This window comes from Balaenoptera borealis (assembly GCF_965194805.1).
Source record: "Balaenoptera borealis genome assembly, chromosome: 5".
NCBI lineage: Eukaryota > Metazoa > Chordata > Mammalia > Artiodactyla > Balaenopteridae > Balaenoptera > Balaenoptera borealis.
The window spans coordinates 76,882,956-76,903,781 of NC_138862.1; the positions used below are offsets into that span (position 1 = coordinate 76,882,956).

The window sequence follows — 20,826 nt, forward strand, 5'->3', positions numbered from 1 at the left end:
TTGGGTGGGATGCAGAAAAAATAAACGACCATAAATTTCCTTAGTTATTAGGGGTTTTGTTTGCTTGTTTTGGGTTTTTTGTTTTGGTTAAAGTGTGTTATTGTTATCTAATGAAGGAACAGAGGTAGGGGAGATGTGTTAAATGTATCTCTTATGCCATAAGCTTCCACTAAAAACTCCAAATTGTTTCCTCTTGAGCTTTCCAGAAGAAAAGAACATTTGCCTCAGAGATGACATCTAAATTAAAATCTGTCTTCTAAAAAGTCTGTAGGGGTATTTATCTTCATAATTTGTGGTAAAATTTATTTTTTACAAAAGCAGAAGTGAAACAGAACAATTACTCTCTGTAATAAAGTATCTACTCTTTTAACCAAACTGTTATTTTAGGAGTATCTTGACAGCTGAGAAAGAATCAATTCACTACTGCCGTGAATTAACATAATACTGACCAGCTACATAAATGGTGACCACAACTAGGAGACAATGGTTTAGTGTTAATACCTATGTTCCCACAGAAAATTGCAGGAGTGAAGCCTGCCTTTAAGCCCAAAAAGAGACAAGAAAGGTTTTGTTTTCAACATGGATGTGTCAAGTCATGACTGTTTTGTTTTTTATTTTTACTTCTTTCTAAAAAGTTAACAAATATTAGTAGTTTTACTTTAGGGAAGTGTGTTGCAAGAATTAGAACAGAGCTGTCACTACGTTTTCACAGAGTTGACAGGAAAAAATATTTATTGTGATCACTTGTGATATCTTTAAACCTGGGAAAGAAAAAAAAAAAAAAGACAGGTGTGGAGGAATCTGTCTGAATCTTTTAAAACCCAGTCCAGTTAAGGACTGAGACTTTTATGTTTCTTGAGACCAAGTTATTTGGCAAATATAATTAATTTCCTTATAGCCAATACATACATGCATATATATGTATATACGTATACATATATATACACCCACACATATGTTTGCATATATATATATGTTTGCATATATATGTATGCAAACATTTAATTTGTGTGCTTCCATGTTTGTCTTTCAAAATAAAATGATTTTTGTTTAAATAGACAAAATACTATGTAGTACACACATTACATTAATATATATATAAATAATAGTACTTTAGAGTTTATAAGTCTTCAGAAAAATTACATTGTTTAATCTTCTCAACATCCATGTGAAGGATTTATTTTTAGAATCTCCATTTTAGAGATGAGAAAAAGGCTTACAGTGATTACAGTAGACAACTTCCTTAACATTACAATTTTTCTAAGGAATGGATGAAACGTGAATCAAGGTCTAATGACTCCAAAGACCATGACTTAAAGTCTCTAATATGCTTGCAATACAGGTAAGTGGCTTTGAAAAAAAAACATGGATTCATAAATGAATAAGATATACCATTTCAGTCGATATAAATCTGACAGATGTTTTGGATAATTTAAGATTTGTAGAAAATCTATAAATGATTATTCTTAAAAGGTTAATTTATTAAAGTTTAAGTAAAATGAAAGCTAAAACGACCACTTCTGTAATGATTTGCTGTGATTATTATAAGACAGACAAAAATCATATTGCACGCAAAGAAGTACAATGAAAGAATATCCCTTATGTGTTGGGAAAGGACCACTGCAAAGAACACAAGGCTGCTTTGTAAATATGAGCTGGACTGCAATATGGTTTCTGTGGAACTCAACTTAGTCTAACTCAAAGGCATATAAATGAAGATCACGTGTTCAGCGATACATCGTCTCCCGACAACAACACAACTGAAGAGAAATTCCAACAGTACTTTACAGGCACATTCTCAGAAGGTCACTGTTTTCTCTAACCAATCCCCCCCAGCTCCAAAAAAGTAGCATATATGCCATTCTCCATAACTTTACAAAAGCAGTTAAATAGAGGTTTGTAAAAATTTTAGGTGTCCCTGAAAATCCACTGAATTCTTAACACAGTCTAGAGAGATGAATCAGTATGTCAGCACTCTGGTCAAAACCACCAGGTTTGAGTCCCAATTCAAGTTAGTATAAGGTTTTAATAGAGGAATGCTAAAATTAGTACTTTAGTGTACTTAATTTACTTACCACCCTAATGTTTTATGCCAGACCACATTTCTAAGATTTTAATTAAAGCTGACGAGTAACTCTTTACCTTCTGACCTCTAGTACAGAAAAATACGGCAATAATTTTTCTTTTTAAATGATGTATCACATTTGATTAGAAAAACCAGCATAAGAAAAATGGCTATCAAAAAAGAGCTGAGCATTTTACATATGGAAGAACAGCACACCAAGCAATAAGTAGAGAATCAACCTGCTTACTGATTGTGTTATAGAGCTGAGCTCTACTGATTAGGATAGATTTAGAACAATGTGACTGCAAGACTCAAACTATAATAATCCTATCACCTACATATATGTATCTTTCATTCTACTCATCAAAGACAAATACCTACTTACCTTTTATAATGAAATTATAGAAAAGCAATTGACAATTAATTTTCAAGGAACTTGGGGATTACTGACCTTAAAATCTTTACTCTCTAGAAGCTGCTTTTAGATTTTATTTAGCTGGTATCCTAAGTATGGTCTCCAAGCTGAACTACAATAAATACTGACACTAAAAACTATAGGAAATGTCTTTCCTTTGACAGATCTTTAAAAAGGACTGAACAATATTTGCCAATACTCATTTCCCAACACACTTTTAAGATAAAGAATCACCACCACCACAAGTGCCACCACCACACCATCACCACCACCACCACATTGCAAAAGCAAGCACTAGAGAAGGGATCTCTCTATCTCAGAAATTTTTCTATATGGTAATCAAATAGCAAAGAAAGCATCAAGAGCAAAAAATGAACAGAGAATCTTAAATTCAATTTTGTCATCAGCAGGCTAACCCATTGGCCTAGGTTTAAAAGATAAGAAGCATGGAAAAAAAGCTTTGGTATCCAGTAACTGATAAATCGTGTACCTCCTTTATTATTTGTGCCACTTTGCTGCTTCAAACAGTACTGCCCAGATTTCCTTGAGAAAGATCAAGCCCAGAGACTCATATACCACTTTTCCACACCCCAGTTTATGTGTTTAGAATGTAATACAACATTCCAAGTAGCAACAGTGCAAAAGAATGCATGCCAAATTTTCCTAAACTATATTCAAGTGTTAACAGCCATAAAAATGGCTCTGGTCATCCAACTAAAGAACAGATGAATTTATTAGATAAGATAAAATTCCACCACAAATCTAAAGGGGCCCTAGGGTCACTTTACAGACAAATTTAAAGGGGTGTCTTGCAACTGAGTCTAAGGATAGAGTAGGTCATGATGTAAGAACTTACCTCCATCTTCATAATAGTAACTATCACCATAAGCATTGGCTCCAGGGGACTCTGGAAAGTGTTTTTTTCGCTTTTTCTCTTCCTGTAACTCTTTTTCTTGCAAGAGTCGAGCTATGTCCTGCAAATACAAAGAAAAGGGAAATAAATATTACCAGAGAATGAACAAACTCCATACAGTGACCCTACAGGTCAATGGTCTGACATTCCACTGCCAGGCTTTTGTGGCTCTGCCTCCAGCTAGGCTCTCTAGACGTTCTGCTGTTAAGCTCATTCTGTCCAAATGCCACAGATGATTGCTCAATAGGAAGGGCACAAGATCCAGATGAGAGGGAAAGGTTTTTTTAATTGAGTTTAAATCTAACTCAACTTGAAGACATTCAAATGTAATGTTCTTAAAGCTGGTTATAGAACAGAATTTTTTAAATACATATTTATGGGCCCTTTTTCCAAGATGATGATTCACTAAGTCTGAATGAGGAAGAGTACCATAATCTCTAAACTTTTATAAACTGTATTTACAATGTAATTTAAAAACGTTTTTAAAAGAATTTTTCAGTTGATTCTGATTTAGCTTTGCATTAGAGGACCACTGTCTTAACTATCAATAAAAAAGAGAAAACAGTCTTCCTCCTGTCTCCCCTCTGCTCTATCTCCAGGCAAGTTTTTAGCAGTTACTGAGTGATGAATAATAACATTCTGACTGCGTCCCCTAAACGATTACCGCCCCCCATGAAAACAAAGGTATATACAAATAACTGCAATACAACTAAATTATAAATGCCTCAAAAAAGAGGGTAAAATGTCTATGGGAGCACAAAAGAGGGAATATTATTTCTACTCAAACGGATTAGTTCAAGGCTTTGCATTAATGTTAGGTTTTGAACAAAGAACTGGATTCCAACAGGCAAGGGAAGAACAGAGAACAACATCAGCAAAGTTATAAATATTTTAATGGGCGTCAATCTAGGGAACAACCAATAGTCCAATTAGAACTATGGATGTGGGGTGTTACAGAGAAAAGTGAGGCTAAAAAACCTCACCTGGATCATAGGCGCCCTTTACAGACAATCTTAAGAAGTCTGGCGTCTGTAATGTAAGGGATGAGGGGTTCCTAAAGGTTTTGAGCTAGAAAGTGACAATGTTCTGAATTTAAAGATTATTTCTATGAAAGGCCCAATAAAATAGCACATAGACTTTGTTCACGTACACTTTTTTGGAAAGAAGATCCCTAGCCATCATCAGATTCTTAAAGATCTTACAAATACGGCAACAATACTCACCGATGCAAACGGTAATAACAGCCATAGGTAGTTTGAGGGGCTAACTTCCTTATATGTACAATGAGGAATATAAGATGTGCTCAGATGTAAATGGTGCAAATTTTGAGGCAAGAATTAATCACTATTCTTCTTTTTGCAATTTTCTGAATAAGTCAAAGTGAAGAATATACTAAGACTGCAAGGCAAATAAAATTCATCTGAATGACTCAATTTCTCTTATATCAGTGTAGAAATAAGTTGGATACTAAGGCTAGGTAAATTAGCAAATGTTATCCATATACTAGGCTTTTAATGTTCACAAAAAAAAAGCCTTACAAATCTGACTTTATGTTAAGTACATGCCTAAATTCAAACTTATAAATATACTATTAACATATATCCTTTAACTGATTTCTATGCTGGAAATTTCTCATAAGTCTGTAAAATATATACATATATATTGATAAGTAAACCATGTAAAAGCACTCACAAAATACTGCAGCTCAGAATGAAAGGTAAAGAACACAATCCCACTTAAAACACAAGTATAATTTTCATGCAAAGAAATCTGAATATCTAATACTTTGATGGAAAAAATTCCCCTAAACCTAAAGAATATGATGATTTTCTTTTTCCCTTCCAGTTCAAGTCAGAGATGCTTTAGAGACACTGGGAGAGAAACATTAACTACTAAAATGGATTTCTTTGGGCCTGAATTCTTTATCTGTAAAATAAAAGGTCTGAACTACTCAACCTTAAAGTCAAATGTCTTGACACCCTAATGCACCATTTTAATAAATCTGGGAGTGTTACCAGGTGCCATTCCCTGTGCCAGGTTCATTGTATTTGATGTCTTGCAAAGCAATATACCAGTCAGTTAGGAAAAGAGAGAGGCGTGACAAGATAATTTATTCTCCCCAAAGTAACATCTGTTACAGAGTTTCCCAAATCCCTATTTATTTTACTGTAAAAGTAGGAAGAAAAATGTAAACACTTCCCTGAGTTGTCATGTTTACTAAGCACCCAACACTCATTTTCCTAAGTGGTTTGTTTTACTGAAAACAAAAAGTTTCCCTTGATATAACTGAATAAAAATATAAAGGAAAATTACCAGGTCCAACTGCCAGTAGAAATTATTCAACTGTACTCCAGGGACTTCATAATTGCTTTGCTGCTATTGAATTTAGTCCTAATGAATACATAGTAATAAGCCTTCTCAATGTGAAGAGCCAAAGATGAACCATAGAGAAACAAAGGTGATGCCCCTTTTGTACAATGCGTTAGCTAGTCAAAAGGAGGGCTCTTAACCAAGTAGAATAATAATAATCATAATGTGTCATGCACCTTAGCACCCAAACCTTTTGCTCTTCTAACCTCTCAGCTCTTTTCTGAGTAAGCTTCTTCTGTCTGAGAAGAACAAGAACAGCTAGCTAGACTTGAGGAGGGAAAGGATAAAGGAGGGAAAGGAAAATTGCTGCTGTATTATAAACCGTGGTTTAGCCCAAGTCAGTTTTCTTCCCTGCTTTCCAACATTACTGCACAATGGGTTTAGTTAGGTGATTTCAATATAAAAAAATTCCCCTGAAACAAGCTGAAGATGGCAATTATTAGTCACAATGCTTGGATGCAGCTTAGTCACCCCTGACATAAACAACCTCCTTAGTCTTCAGCTTCCTTCCTGTTAAAGGTTAGTCTAGAACAGCATTTCCCAAGCTCTGTTTCTGAGAACACTGGTATCAAAAGTTTCTCCAAAAAAACCAGAAAGCATTCAATAGAAAACATGTATTATATCTAACTCTTTAAACACATTAGCTCATTTTGACACTTGGATAAAAGAAAAGTAACCTGTTATCTTCCTGTAACCCAGGAATTTCCAAATTTATTTTGTGACGGATGCCTTTTTGTTACATAAAAAAATATAAACCTTATGAAACTAGTGTTCAATAAAACATAACTTGGGGGATAAAAATCTAAAAGAACTCATAAGCCCTTTTGAAGTCACACTCAATTATTTTTTAATTAATCAGGTAGACTTACTTTGGGTTAATATGTAGAAACAACTCTGTTGCATAGAAGACTTTCTAGTAAATACATTTATTGAAATAACACTCAACTCTGGAAAACTGGAAGCTGTGAGCATAAGTAAGGGCACAGGTAAGGATCCCTGGAATGCTAGAGGAAAGTTATTTTAAGAGAAACATAGATTTACTGATTCCCTTCAATGGGTCACACATTCTGCTAGAGACCTCCTATAGGGAAACAAGATACGTGGTCAATATCGTTAATGTTCCTATCTATTAAGTGCTAGAAGAAAAATGATTAACCTAATGTAAGACACGCAAAGATGAGTGCTCTAAGAGAAGCATTCATACAAACAAGGTGCAATGGAACCCAGAGGAACCCCGGGCATCTTTCTCAAGTAGAAGACAAATTACTGAACTGTGGTGCTGGATCCCTTAGGGTATTTTTATGGTTTATTTGATTTTATATCAGGGTTACTTCCCCCTTAAAGTTTTCACCTCTATCATACAATAGTACTGGGATTCAAAATGAGAAAATCTTGGGTATAAAGACAATCTAAAGGAGATCTGAAAATGTGATTGTCAAATGACTGTCAGAAGAACAAAAAAAAGGAAGCCATTCCATTAGATTGCTAAATTTCTTTTATTAACTAGCAATTAATATATTAACATCTAACTCAGTAGGGAACTCAAAGCAGGAATAAACCCAAAGGGTTACTCTATAAGACCAGAATAAGAGGGTAACACCAATTCCATTGTTATAAAAACATCAATATAACTAGGATAAAAAGAGAGAAGAATTTTCTCAACCAGAAGCCACCCACTCACTCCCCCTGTCTGGCTATATATGTATAAACCTATTTCTAAAGTGCCAAAACATAGGAAAAAATTTCAATTGCTAAAATTATTATTATCTGAGCTATTCTCTAGATATTACCACTTATATAAATATTTTTTTAGAACACAAATTTCTAATGACCTTAAGAATGCTTTGAAAAAGTACCATGGCTCACACTAGATTAATTTTTAATGTAAATTGGTTACTAAGTTTATCCCTGAACAGTTCACATTATAAATGGCTCCAAATTGTTGGACTAGTGCCACAGACTTTTCATAACATGGTTGGCCATGCTACTGTTTATTTACGCAAAAAACAAAAAAAAAAGGTTTTCGCTAAAATAGTTTCACATTCACATATATTTGGACCTAGGTTCAAAGACACACATATGTATACATTCACGCACAATTAGTTAAGAGTTTTATTTAAGAATAACTGAGTTAAATCAACCAAACACACATTTCTTGGCTTCATTAAACAACACTGACAAATGCTAAAGCTGTGACCAAAGAGAAAGATCCCAATAAAATTAATCCCCCCATATTAATCACAAACTCATACAGTCCAGTATTACCAAAGGCTACAAGCCCCTTCAACAAGGCACCAAGAGGAAGGAAGGAAGGAAGGAAGAGGGAAAGAGAGAAAAGAGGGAGGGAAAGGAAGGAGGGAGAGGCCACAATGCTGGTAAGAATACAAAAGACCTTTTTTAAACTTTTCTACATCTGTCTCCCCAGTGGAAATGCTACCTTCCTTACATCTGTGCTCTGTTAAAAAACACAATAAAATTATACCATAACAAAGCTAGACATGCTAATTCACCCACACAAAGTCATATAACTCTACTCATGAACAATGTTGTTCAGAAAAAAATCTGTCCCAAGAGGAAAGGGGCCTTGGATTCTACATCTGGTTGTTTTGGGGGACTATGAACTACCCAAGAGAGTTGACCCCAAAAATCTCTAAAAGAGATTTGGGTGAAAATCCAGAGAGGAATTTTCCACAGCCTTGCCGTTCAGTAAGAACTCATTAGCTAAGCAGACTCTACAAGGAAGCAGAAGAGCACGGGGCGGGGTGAGGAGGGGGAGAATTCAGATAGTTGATGAGTAACAGGCAATGCAAAGTTGGCCAGAAAAATTAGCACAGTTGTCTTAGTCTCCCCTATTAGGCACCCTGGACTAAAATAAATAAGCATTATCATACATCCTTCAACATCAAACTTTACTAATGCAGATTTTGTTTATTTAATATAACAACATACTAGTCAGCTGGAAGTCACATTTTTCTACAACAGAAGAACATCTTGGCAGGACAGCCATCTAATCTAAGGCATCAGTGAAAAGTCAAAAAAGTCTGAAAGCAGTTTTTTAAAGGCTAGTCTCACTAAACATCCACAACTGGATTTCTCATCTCTCATTCCACCTCACTGGGGAAGGGGGAACATTTCAGTAGGTCAAACAGTAGTGGAAGGCAATGTAGTAGGAGGGCAGTAAAGGCATAAACTCCTGAAGATCCCTCAGATCAGACCATACTAGAACACACCTAAGCCTGTGTATTGTTTCCCCTTTCTAATTTCACGCTTATCTCCCTATAAGAGAAATCAGAGTTATTGTAAGGGGCAGAATGGTGGGGAAAACACCTGGCAAGAAAGCAAAAAGGAAAGAGCAGCTATTAATTTAATATGTGGCAGAGACTTTATATACATAATTTTATTTAAACTTCACAACAGCCCTTTGGGGTAAGTATGGAGTTATCATGGACTTCTTCAATTTGGAACCTGAGGTTCTACATGGTTAAGTGAGATGCTGAAAGTCTCAGCTAAAAGTTAAATGGGTAAGATTCAAACCCAGGATAGTCTAACTCCAAAGTCTCTGTGTTCTATGTTGTGTCACAGTATATCCAGGTCAGAGGCAGTCAGTCAGGAGACTGAACTGTACAGACATTTCTCTGGCATCTTATTGTAGCTTGGGACCAGTAATTTACTTCTTCAAGACTTAATTTCTTCATCTGAGAAATGCAGTTATTCACTACACTACACACTTTATATAGTATAACAATGAGATTATTGTGATTGCTATTTAGATTCCACATGCGTAAAATAAAGTATTTTGGTTTCCCGAATACTGTTTTTCCCCCGAATGGGGTGGGGGGAGGGGGGGGGGAATTACAGGACACCAGTAGCATTTATAAGAAGCCAACTTCATTACTCTGTGATTTTTAAAATAGAAGCTTTCCTGTCTACAAAACATAATCCCTTCTTTCAGTTGCCAGTTTCATCTCCAAGGCAGTCTTGACTATAGAGATGCAACACATCCTGTAGTAAGAAAGAGCTCCTGTGTTGCCAACAGGAAGGATGAAAAGGAATCCTTAATTCCTACTTACAACTCTGATCATCACATAATCATGGTTTGTTTCTTAAAGAAATAGCTAAATACACTCACACCAGGCGTCTCACGCTCACCTGGCATTGAACAAGGAGTTCCAGAGGAACAAGGATGGCTCAGTGTAGGAACAGGAGATGCAGGCTGGTTCACTGATAACTCTGATTGTATCTATTTAATAGGGTGATCGTATGTGCCAGTTTGCCCAGGAGAGTCCCAGTTTATGTACTCATTAATAGCAACCCCTTTAACCCTGAAAAGTATTTCTGAATATGCAAAATACCATATGGTCGTTCTACTATCAAAAATAATAAATCATTTTTTCCTTATTAATCAAGACAATGGCCAAGAACAGCACAATAGGTGTAAAAAAAGCAGACAAAGAATCAATGCAAATTGAAAAGGAACCATCTGAAATGCTGAAAACATAACACAGAAGCAAGTGATCATTAAGTGCAAATTCAAGTCTTCTCACAAACCATATACTACTGCTAATTTTAGCCATTTTCAGCTTTAAAAACAACACAGTTTAAAAATATATACAGAATCAAACAGATCATTGTTTTGAGGCAGCGTATCACAGGAGAGTGAAACCATTAACAAAAAAGAATGAGAGCAATGAACAGTCCCTGACTCCTGTTCAGGCTACACTCAAGGTCTGCTCTCCCTAAAGTTGTGGGAATAACCCACAGACAGACACCCAGTATTGAGCTGAAGCGTCCCTTAAAAATTCATTTATACCAAGAACTTCAGACCATGATCTTATTCGGAAATAGGATCTTTGCAGATATAATTAAGAGGAGATCATACTGGATTAGGGTGGGTCCTCAATCCAATGACTGGTGTCCTTATAAGAAAACAAAAGGACAAAAAATATACAGGGAAGAAGGCCAAGTGACAATAAAGGTAGAGACTGAAACGATGCAACTACAAGCCAAGGAATGCCAGACAGCCAAGAGCCACCAGAAGCTAGGAGGAGGCAAAGAAGGGTCTTTCCTAATAGGTTGCATGGCCCTGCAAACATCTTAATTTCGATTTGCAGCCTTCAGAACTGTGAGAGAATAAAGTTCTATTGCCTTAAGCCACGTTTGTGGTAATTTGTTACAGCAGCCCTACGGAAACGAATTCACAATTTATGTCAAATTATCCATTATCATCTTTTAAGATTGCACCACTTAAATAACTGGTCAAAGGGCAATAAACAGTCGTTCATGGAGGGCGACACTTGGACTATGCACCCCAAAAGGGGAGAGTTTTGCTGCCCACCCAGCAACCCTACAGTGAGCCCGTGAATACAGAAAGTCACAGCTCTGGAGCTCAGCAGTCCTCCCCTGTGGGGTGGAGGGGCATTCACTAAGTTGTACCTCATCCTTCTTCTCCTGAATGCGTCGTCTCTCGGCCTCAATAGCCAGCTTCTCCTGAATCTCCTGAGCAATTTCACAGTCTTGTTGTTCACTAAAACACAAAGGTGAAAACAACATGAATAAAGAACATAAGGAGTGACTTTTTCCTGAACACAATTTCCTGAATACTCACTATGAGCCAGTGCATATTTTTATCTCACTTAATCTTCACAATAATGATGCAAAGAGGTTGATATTGTCATATCCTACAGATGAAAAAACTTGAGGCCCAGAGTAGTGGAATCATTTCCCTAAGATTGCAGAGAAAATAAGTGGTAGAATCAAAATGCAATACCCAGACACTACAATGGAAAGCTCCAGGCTTTTTCTATACTACCATGTCACCTCACCCTACTGGGGTCGCTTTACAGAGACAGGCATGTTCCCTCAAAGGAGATGTATACTATGAGAATAAGGTCCACAAATAACCTAATACGTACAGAGTATGCAGAAAAAAATTGGGAGTGAGTTCACTAAAATGTCAATAATACTGTGGCCACCTAAAGGTGGTGGTATGACTTTAAAATTATTTTTATAAAATTTTTAATTAGAGGCATTTTTTTTCAGTTTCAATAAAACTTTTAAAAAGGGGGGAAAAAAACCCAATGTATATTCCCTAGCTTTAGGTCCCAGGAGAAACCTCAGTGGCTGATGCCAGTTTTCTTAATACTCTGGCCACTAAAAAACCCAAATGTTGTAATACTGCTGCTACCACAGTTTTGTTTTGTTTTGGCATTTGTGCATTCAAAAAGATTCAAACAACACCTGCTATCATCCAGGCACCACGCTCAACACTGAGGATACGAAAATAAATAAATCTCCATCCTGCACTCGGAAGCCCACAGTACATTTTGGTGGGAGAAACAAGACAAATCATTTTGGTGGGAGAAATAGATCCTTTAAAACAGCACCTATGAAACAGTGGTTCCAACAGAAAATGGGGTTTGGATCTCTCAGAGATGGCTACAGGTACACAAGTCTTCTGGTTGCAGATTTTAAGAAAAGTCACTGGGCAGCTTATAACTCTAGAGTGTGACAGTGCTGGGAAGCCAGCCTTTACACAGCCTTTACAACCTTTAAGTGCAACTAGGAGAGAGATACAGGCATGTTTAGAGTTCACTATCTAAAAAGATGCTGGAGCAAAATTACAATCGTGGTTTATGTATGCAGTTCGTTTGCTACACAAATATTTCCTCTTATTCTCCCCCTGCCAGTTGAACTTAAAGTACTCAGTTAATCTAGTCTTGGTTGTATATTCCATGTTTAATGGCAGTCTTTTGTAACTGAAAAGTGTTGGGTGTGGGGGGCAATAGCCTAACTTCTCTGGAGGAATCGAAATCCATACATTCTATTCTAACAAAACTGAGGGGATGAAGACTATTCTCCTTTGTATAAAGAACTGGTCACTTTCAACATGTTTGGAAATAGGTGTAGATGAAAGTAGATGTGTGAGCACATGGGGGTATGTATGTATGTGTATAACGCACATACAGGACAGAAAGGGAGGAAGGGAATACAAGACAGAGAGCACAGGCCAGAAGCAGAAATGGCAAGCTTTTTTAGAATCAGTAGAAAAATCACTGGACAAGATGCCTGGAGACCTGATTTCCAGTCCTGCCACTGTTAACCAGTGAATCATGCCCTCTTATGTCGTCTTATCAGCTATAAAAGTTTTTGGACTTAATGACTTCATATTACAGGTCTAACATTCAAGGATTCTGAACCATTCAAACCACAGAATTGAAAATAAAAATCTACTCATTTTTTATTTCCATACCTTCTTTTCATTCACTTACTTTTTTTTTTTAAACTTACCAAAAAGTGTTTATTAATCTAGTTTTAAAAATATGGAATGCTTCACAAATTTGTGTGTCGCTTTGGCAAACGCTCAGAGTTATTTTTCCCTGAGTCCCTTAAAGGCAATGGCTATGTTTTATTCATATCTGTGCTCTCTGGTGCCTTTCATGGTGGCAGAGTTATTAGCAAGAGCCAGTAAGAATGTTTATGTACAAAATAAGGAAGCTGAATAAAATCATGAATGAAGTCCTCTCTGAAAATAATAAAATAGCAAAACCCTTCCTCAAAGGCAGCAAAAATAATAGGCTATCCTGTTTATTTAAACATGACAACTAAAGTAAATAGAAGGGTCCCTTCACTTCCTCCTTTACCCCTTCCTCCTCAAAACAATTTTGTGGTTAAATCCACCATTAGAGATTTAGGTATAGGAGCCTCTCTCATAGAAGAAATGTACTCTGTGAGCCTTTAAGACATTAAAAAGAATAAAAAGTCATTTTGCTGGAAGAGACTTTAGACATGATCTCTCCATTTAGGAGGAGACAGAGAAATAACTTTGGTCAGACACTAAAGTTATGAAGAGAACTACGGGTACCATTCAGAGCTTTCCAAAAGATTCTGCCTCTACTTAAAAAGCAAGGGGTTAAAAAACAAACAAACAAACAAACAAACAAAAAAAAGCAAGGGGTTTAGGACTTCCCTGTGGTCCAGTGGTTAGGACGTGGTGCTTTTACTGCTGGGGCACAGGTTTGATCCCTGGTCGGGGAACTAAGACCCCGCAAGCTGTGCGGCGCAGCCACAAAAAAAGAAAAGCCAGGGGTTCGAGGAAAATAGGAGTAGCAAACACTGCTAGGAAACAATAAAGGAACCCAACAGACCTCATAAAGTTCTTTGACATCCAGTATTTCACTGGATTCCCCACAAAAGCCCAGGAGGCAGAGGGGACAGGGATCATCTCCCCCCTGTACAGGTAAGGAAAACTGAGTCAGAGAGGTGGACCAAATGACTCAAAGTCATCAGTGAAGAGTGCTGAGTCCACACCAGAAACCACATGTCCCAAAACCTAGTAAAGTATTCCAACAACAAAGACAATTTTTTTAATTCAAAGGAAACTATGGGATAGTCACTGTAGGATTTGTAATCTAATAGTGAAAGGAATCAGAGGAACAGATGGAGGGAGAGTCCTCTTCCCTGCCCTGGTTGCTGACACCACAGAGAAAACCAGTCCGGGCATGATGCCCTCCCAATCTCCAAGTCCTCACAGGTCTTTGTAGCGCTTCTGCAGCTGAGCCTGAGCTTTCAGATCTTCCTCTTGAAGCTGCTTAGCCACCTGGAGATCATGCTGGACCAAACGGTTCCGCTGAACATTCGATGCCAAATGATGCTCAACTGGATAGTAAAATTGGAGAGAGGAATTATAAGGCTTTGGCTTATTAATGGTAAACCTGAGAATAAACTTAAGAAGAGCCTTTCCATTAAAAAGGGCTTCACATCCATCATTTCCTCTTATGCTCTAAATAACACTATATAATACGCAGCACAGGAGTTATTATTTTCATCTTTTCATTGCAGAAAAAGAGAATCAGAAAGGTTAAGTAATTTGTATTGGGCACAAGATAAAATAGTGGCAGTGCCAGGACTTCTACTCAAATAATCGAAAACCAGGGCCAGTGTTCTTTCTGCTCCACAAGTTGCCACCTTATTTATAAAATACTATTTCAATACTGAATTTTTATATTGACACACGAATTAATGATTCACAAATTACAAAGTCATACTTACGTACTTCTGTATAACACATATAACTTAGATTTACTTTTCATGAGTACATACATAAAAATTCAGAAAAATCTACAATCTAGACACTGCCCTCGCCTGGGAAAAGATGTTCAGGACTCCTAGGGGAAGGAACCCATCCCTCTGCCAGCCTTCTACACGCCCCCGATGCATGTATAACCACTATCTCCCTCCTACAGCACTAAGGCAAAGGAAATGGTTCAAGTCCCTCTTTTCCTCCGATACACCCAACAGTCTTCTCATCCCTAGCAGCTATCTGACTTCAAAACACCCAGAATTTCATTCTTCACTGAGGTGTCATTTGCCTAGACAGATCCCTCAGGATGGATGGGTGATATAGCCCGATGACTCTCTTTTCTCCCTGCCTCACCCTGAGAAATCTGCCTCAAGCTACCACTAAAAAAGAAAACTGAAGGAGCACGCAGAGGGCTATTACTCACTCTCTTGTTCCTGCAGGCTGTGGGCCAGGGTGTGGTCCTCCAGGACAGCAAAATCTCGGCACACTGCAGAGGATGAGGGAGAAGGGCAGACAGGAAGGCTCATTAGTAGAACTTTAACATAAAAAGAAAAAGATCCTGTTCAGGACTTCAAAGACTCCATCCTAATATTTTAGGATGATCAACTTTATAACTCGCAATGCACAAAACAGTGACTAGTTAGTATAAAGTTTTCATTCACAAAAACCCACATAGTACCTGCTCAGGGCCAAGAACAAGCTGTCACAAAATAATGGTTAGGTCCCTAGCCTAAGGAAATTAATCACAGAATCAGAACCCAGAGGCCCAGAAATTCTAATCCACTTCTATAAAAAGAGGGCAAGGACTGCTGTAATAATAAGAGACAAGAATGTTTCACATACTGCAGCTGAGAAAAATCTGAATTTTTGCATGGTCAGAGGAGTTAAGCCATCTGGGATTCAGAGGATCCTTTCCCAGAGACTTATGTGTATCCTGGTGCTCTTAAGGAAAAACACACCTTTATTAGTCCCTTAGGCAGGAGCAGATCTCTACTTTAAGTGTAGTCACATTCTTCAATGGGTCCACACCCTCAGACACGAGTTAGAACTGGTTCTCTAGGTCTCTCTAAATATAGAGCTGCCTAAAGAGAGCCTGCAAACCAAAAGACAGTGGGAACCTTGCAGGGTACCAGGCATATGCCCCTAACTTTGCCTCCATCTGGAGAGCCAGGCAAGAGCGTTTCCTGGACTACTTTCTTAGACACAAATAAGAAGAGATAGTCTTAAAGGTCCATTCCACCCCAAACTGTAATTTAAACTTCTGCTTCTTAAAACAAACATACATATGAAGGACTCTTATCATGAAAAATGCTGTTTTGTTTGTCTTAAGGACGTGTAGTTTAGGTGATATATCCTTACTCTATTCCAAACATGTACCTCACGTTAAAGAGGAAAGTTCCCAAAGCCTCAGACTATTGCAATGTGTAAGACTCATGAAACTGTCCTCTAGGGCTTACCAGAGTTTACAGATTTCTTTCTGCAGCTCTGACTTTGTCTGTGAAGACATTTAATTAAAACAGAATGAAAAGACATTCCTTTGCCATTCTTAGCGCTTATGTATGTTCACATACACATTCACACAGCCCTGTCCCTCGCTGAGAGATAATGCAACTAAAAAGCAGGCAGAGCTTGGAGACATCAAGATTACTCTGAAAAGGTTTTAAGATGGAAAAATCATTTCTGCCCCAAAATCATATTAAACCGAATATGACCTACTTAGCCCTGGCTCAAATGCAACTACAAAACCAGCAATTTCAATAGAAAGTCCTGTTCTTTTACATCCAATATATTCTCAGCAAATTCTAACAACTTGAGGCCGAGGTCAAAGTTCCCCAATATTTCACAGAATGAAAGTGCTTTCAAGAAGAGCTAGTTAAACCTCTTATTTAATAGGTGAGGAAAATAAGGGCCAGAAGGAAGAAAGGGCTTATTAAGGCTATATACATAGTTTGCCGGTGGCAAGGCTGGGAGTCAGTTTCTCAGCAAGCAAGAGCTGTTTCTGCTCCTGACAACCAGCCCTCCTGGACTCTGGTAAACCACAGTCGGAACAGACTGAAAGAAGATATTCTATACTGACCAACATGCATTCTCTAAAACACTTAGCTGGTTAACATTAATTAATTAAATGTCTAAGACACGTATGGATTTAGTTCATAGAAAACAAATATTCAGAATGAATATTTTAAAAAGTTTAAAAGCCACTTCAATTTATGTTATTAGAGCAGAAAGGTATGCCAAAACAATATATTCTATATGCTTTTAATATTATGCTGAATAAAATAAAAATTATAAAATTACTACAGTTTTCCATGTGGATAACCATGTGAATAACTGCAATAATTTCATGTTTTTTATTTCAGTCAGCATGACATTAAAAATATAATGTTTATGGATACATATACCTGTAGTAAAAATATATGTTTTTAATATCTGGCACTGACATAGTGACCCCTAGAGACACAAGCAAAGGGGCAGGTGTGCCTTTACCATATATATGCTGTTCCACTGCTTTACAAACTAGAGAAGACTGAAGGAAGTGAGGCAAAATATTAGCATCTATTAAATTTAGGTGATAGGTTCCTGGGTTTCTATATTTTCTGTGCTTTTTGTAATGTTTTACATATACTGCACTTAAATTCTACAGCTAAATAGAAAACCTTTTAAAATTCACATCTTTATTTCATCAGCAGCACATATAAACCATAAACATGATGATGCATTTGACATATCATGATACACCAAGGAATTTATGAATTTATGATTACCTTAATAATGACTCTTCTTAATCATTTCTTAATATGTAAAAAGCAAGGCTGAAGTATATTTAATTATTGTGATTTGACCCTGAATCTTATTACAGTAGAGGCTGAATTGGTACCCACAAAATATGGGTAAGGCCTGCGCTAGAAAAGAACCTAGAAGATCTTCCATGACTACAAAGATGTACACACACTCATACATGCACAGGGTTGTATTGTCAATCCACAGATTTAGCCCTTCAAAGTTTACTAAAAACTTCCAAATGTATCGTCTCATTTATGCAGAGATATTACTTACTTAATCCATAATTTCCTATGCATCCACTCTAGTTGCTTTCAAAGTCAGCCTCTGTATTCTTTGCAATGCTAATCTAATGCAAGCTGGGAAAATCACACCTCCAGCCACCTTGCAAATCAGTAACCAGTTTGGGAATTACAGAAAACAATTCTCAGCCAGGACAAGTTCAAAGCCAGGAGCTTTGCTCCTCCTCTAATCCACTCTACTTTGAAGCAAACGGCTATAAACAGTACTGAGACTAAACAGCATAAACTCATCTCACTACGTTTCCAGGCAGGCACATTTAAGAGGAACTACTGGACCCTGGGCTTTTATCCTGCCACTTCTCAAACTTTTTCCCTCCTATGTTCACTTTCATTCACCCTAATCTCAGGTTATCTTCTTGCCATTAAGCCAACCCCATCATTCTCCATTCCCATCCAGCCCTGCAATCTCTACACCTTCCACACAGTTAGTGCTGGATGTAGCATAAAGTAGGACTTCAGGAGATGCTCATTAATAGAAAAAATGAAGAAATACTGGTCAATAAAGTCAAAGAACAGAGTTCCACAGACAGGAGGAAAACAATGTTATGAATAGAATTAAGCTCTGTTGTTAATGACAGCATCACAGAGAGATGTAAAATTTTTCAGACATTCAAATAAAAACTAGAAACCTCTCCCTTTCTCATGAAAAGAACGGAGCTTTAGTGATTTTTAAAATCCAGATATGTACATATATACAGTGGATTAGTTTATATTAAGGCAAGCAAGTCTCAGGAATGGGAAGTAGGATTTATATATCTCCCACCTATTTTCCTTGAAGAGAAAGATGATTCTCATTCATCTGTGGACCCCCCTAAATAAACAAATGGCATAGTATGCACCTAGTAAACACAGTTATTCAACAAACATTTGCTGAATTCTATTATTAGGAGGAATAAGTCATTTACAAGCCATCAAGGAGGTGGAGTTGACAGAAAGGTAAATAAGCATAATTTAAAATTTAATAAAGGTTATAAAGACCTATAGAAAATTCCTTGAAGGCATAAAAGTGGAGCAGTTGTGCTTGTTATGAACTGGGGGTAGGTGTAAGGAGTGGGGGTGACTTGGCAGAGCTGTATCAGGAAACCTTAAAGAAGTTAACATACAAAACCAACCTCAAAGAAAGGTTAAAACTCCTAGGGCAGAAGTGGTAAGCGTTCTTAGCAGAGGGACCAATTAACTCTATACAAACTAGAAGATGAGTGAAGAAGTCATTCCTGTTTTGTCATTTTTTTACCCACATCCCCAAACTTTCTGAAAATAAATTGCTATGAAAACTTAGCAAGCGTCCTCCCACATAAAAATGCCTGGATTACTAATGCATTCACTAGAAACTATTTCTTTCAACTGTGTCTGTACTGCCCTTTACGTTCTGGTATAATTTTGTGAATTATTCTGTTTTAGTGTAAATGCTATTAGTAGCAGATGGAACACACACTCACTGCTTCGAGAGCTGGGTTTATGCTTACTTTCCTTTGTTCTGTACACATGGAAACGCCCTCTATGAATGAGGAAGATGTTCCAGACACACATTTTGTCTTGAAAAGTTTGGTAAGGACAGGCAACTGCAATTGACATTGATATAATACTTTGTAGATTACAATGCACTTTCACACTTATTCCTCCTAACTGTCTGAGGGTCTAAAGGTTTTATCAATATCCTCATTTTATTTATGAGGAAACTAGGCTCAGAGAAATAAACTGGCTTGACCAAGATAACCCAACAAATGAGCAAATGAACTGCAAACCAACCTGAACTCTTCTGGCCTCCAATATTTCTGCTCAAAGAACTCCTAGAAGAAATGGGTCTATGTTTAAGTATGTCAGAAAAGAGTGATATTATTAAATACTAATTAAAATAAGACAAATATGCATTAGGTTCTTTGAAATTGAGGATGAAATAAAATTTAGGTAAGGGTGGTACATGTGTTCAGAAGGTGGGTTCCAGGTCCTAAAACAGAGCAATAAAAATGGACATAGTTTACTTTGTCTCACTATCTCCCAAGAAGAAGTCTCTAGCTATCACGGTTGGCCTGTGTTCACTTCTGAAAAGCAAGGACAAAAAAATTTTGCACAGTATTTCATAGATGACCTATAAGAAAAACCCTAGGTAGTAACTGCAGTGGGAAAGTCCAAGGAAAATCTCCCTTTGGGATCTAACCACTTTCCCCCATCTCCATCCAAAATCAATGGCTTTTCTTCCCTTTGGTAAGAGAGTATTAATGAATTCAGACTAATGTGTCTCAGAGTTGTTAAAGACAATTTTAACTAAGAAATGATAACATAGGTAAAACCCCTAAGCCTTTGTCTGCCACCCTACAAGAGAAATGTCTCTCTAATCGATTAAAGAAGTCTCTTCCCTTTATTAAAAGCTTTAATAAAACTGCATCAGTAGAAGAGAAATGGGATGCAGGTAAACTGTGAATAGACCTCATTCTAATGCCAAATCTTCCACATTCTCAGCCCCAGCAAAGTTTATATACAGGGACTAAGATGACATCAACATCACCACCACTAATACCAACACCAAAACCAGTCTCCAACCCCATCACCACCATCATCAGTGGGAGCTTCTTAGAGATGCTCAGCTATGGAATGGAGACACTCTCCTAACCACCTGCCCCAATTATGAGCCCCAAAACAACAAACACAGCTTGGAGCCCCTGGTCCCTCTGACAACTGAAATTTCCCACTTTCAGGCAGAAAGATGAAAACAATGAGAATAATACCCAAGTAATGTTTGAGCAATTAATTTATTAGGGATAAAGGGTAACTGAAAGGTAACCTTTGATCCTTCTCTGACTTTTAGTGTCTATAATTTCCATCTTGTTGAAATGAACAAAACTGAAGTACAGTATGACAGAGGAAATAGAGTGGCACCTCATTTTGGCTGATGCTAAAGAG

General features: G+C 37.2%; 1 protein-coding gene across 13 annotated transcripts in view; it reads right to left on the reverse strand.

The window, feature by feature from the left end:
* Positions 1 to 20,826, reverse strand: part of CCDC50 (coiled-coil domain containing 50) — a 146,482-nt gene that overhangs the window by 104,399 nt on the left and 21,257 nt on the right. For 9 of the 13 annotated variants that reach the window (XM_082393266.1, XM_082393273.1, XM_082393274.1 and 6 more), the window contains exons 2-5: positions 15,267 to 15,329; positions 14,292 to 14,418; positions 11,197 to 11,287; positions 3,337 to 3,454 (exon numbers count right to left, since the gene is read on the reverse strand). In XM_082393266.1, the coding sequence (XP_082249392.1) occupies positions 3,337 to 3,454; positions 11,197 to 11,287; positions 14,292 to 14,418; positions 15,267 to 15,329 (399 nt within the window). Of the gene's footprint in view, positions 1 to 3,336; positions 3,455 to 11,196; positions 11,288 to 14,291; positions 14,419 to 15,266; positions 15,330 to 17,899; positions 18,032 to 19,364; positions 19,488 to 19,674; positions 19,716 to 20,826 lie in introns of those variants that run through there. The other 4 variants (XM_082393270.1, XM_082393269.1, XM_082393271.1 and 1 more) reach the window with 3 other exon arrangements.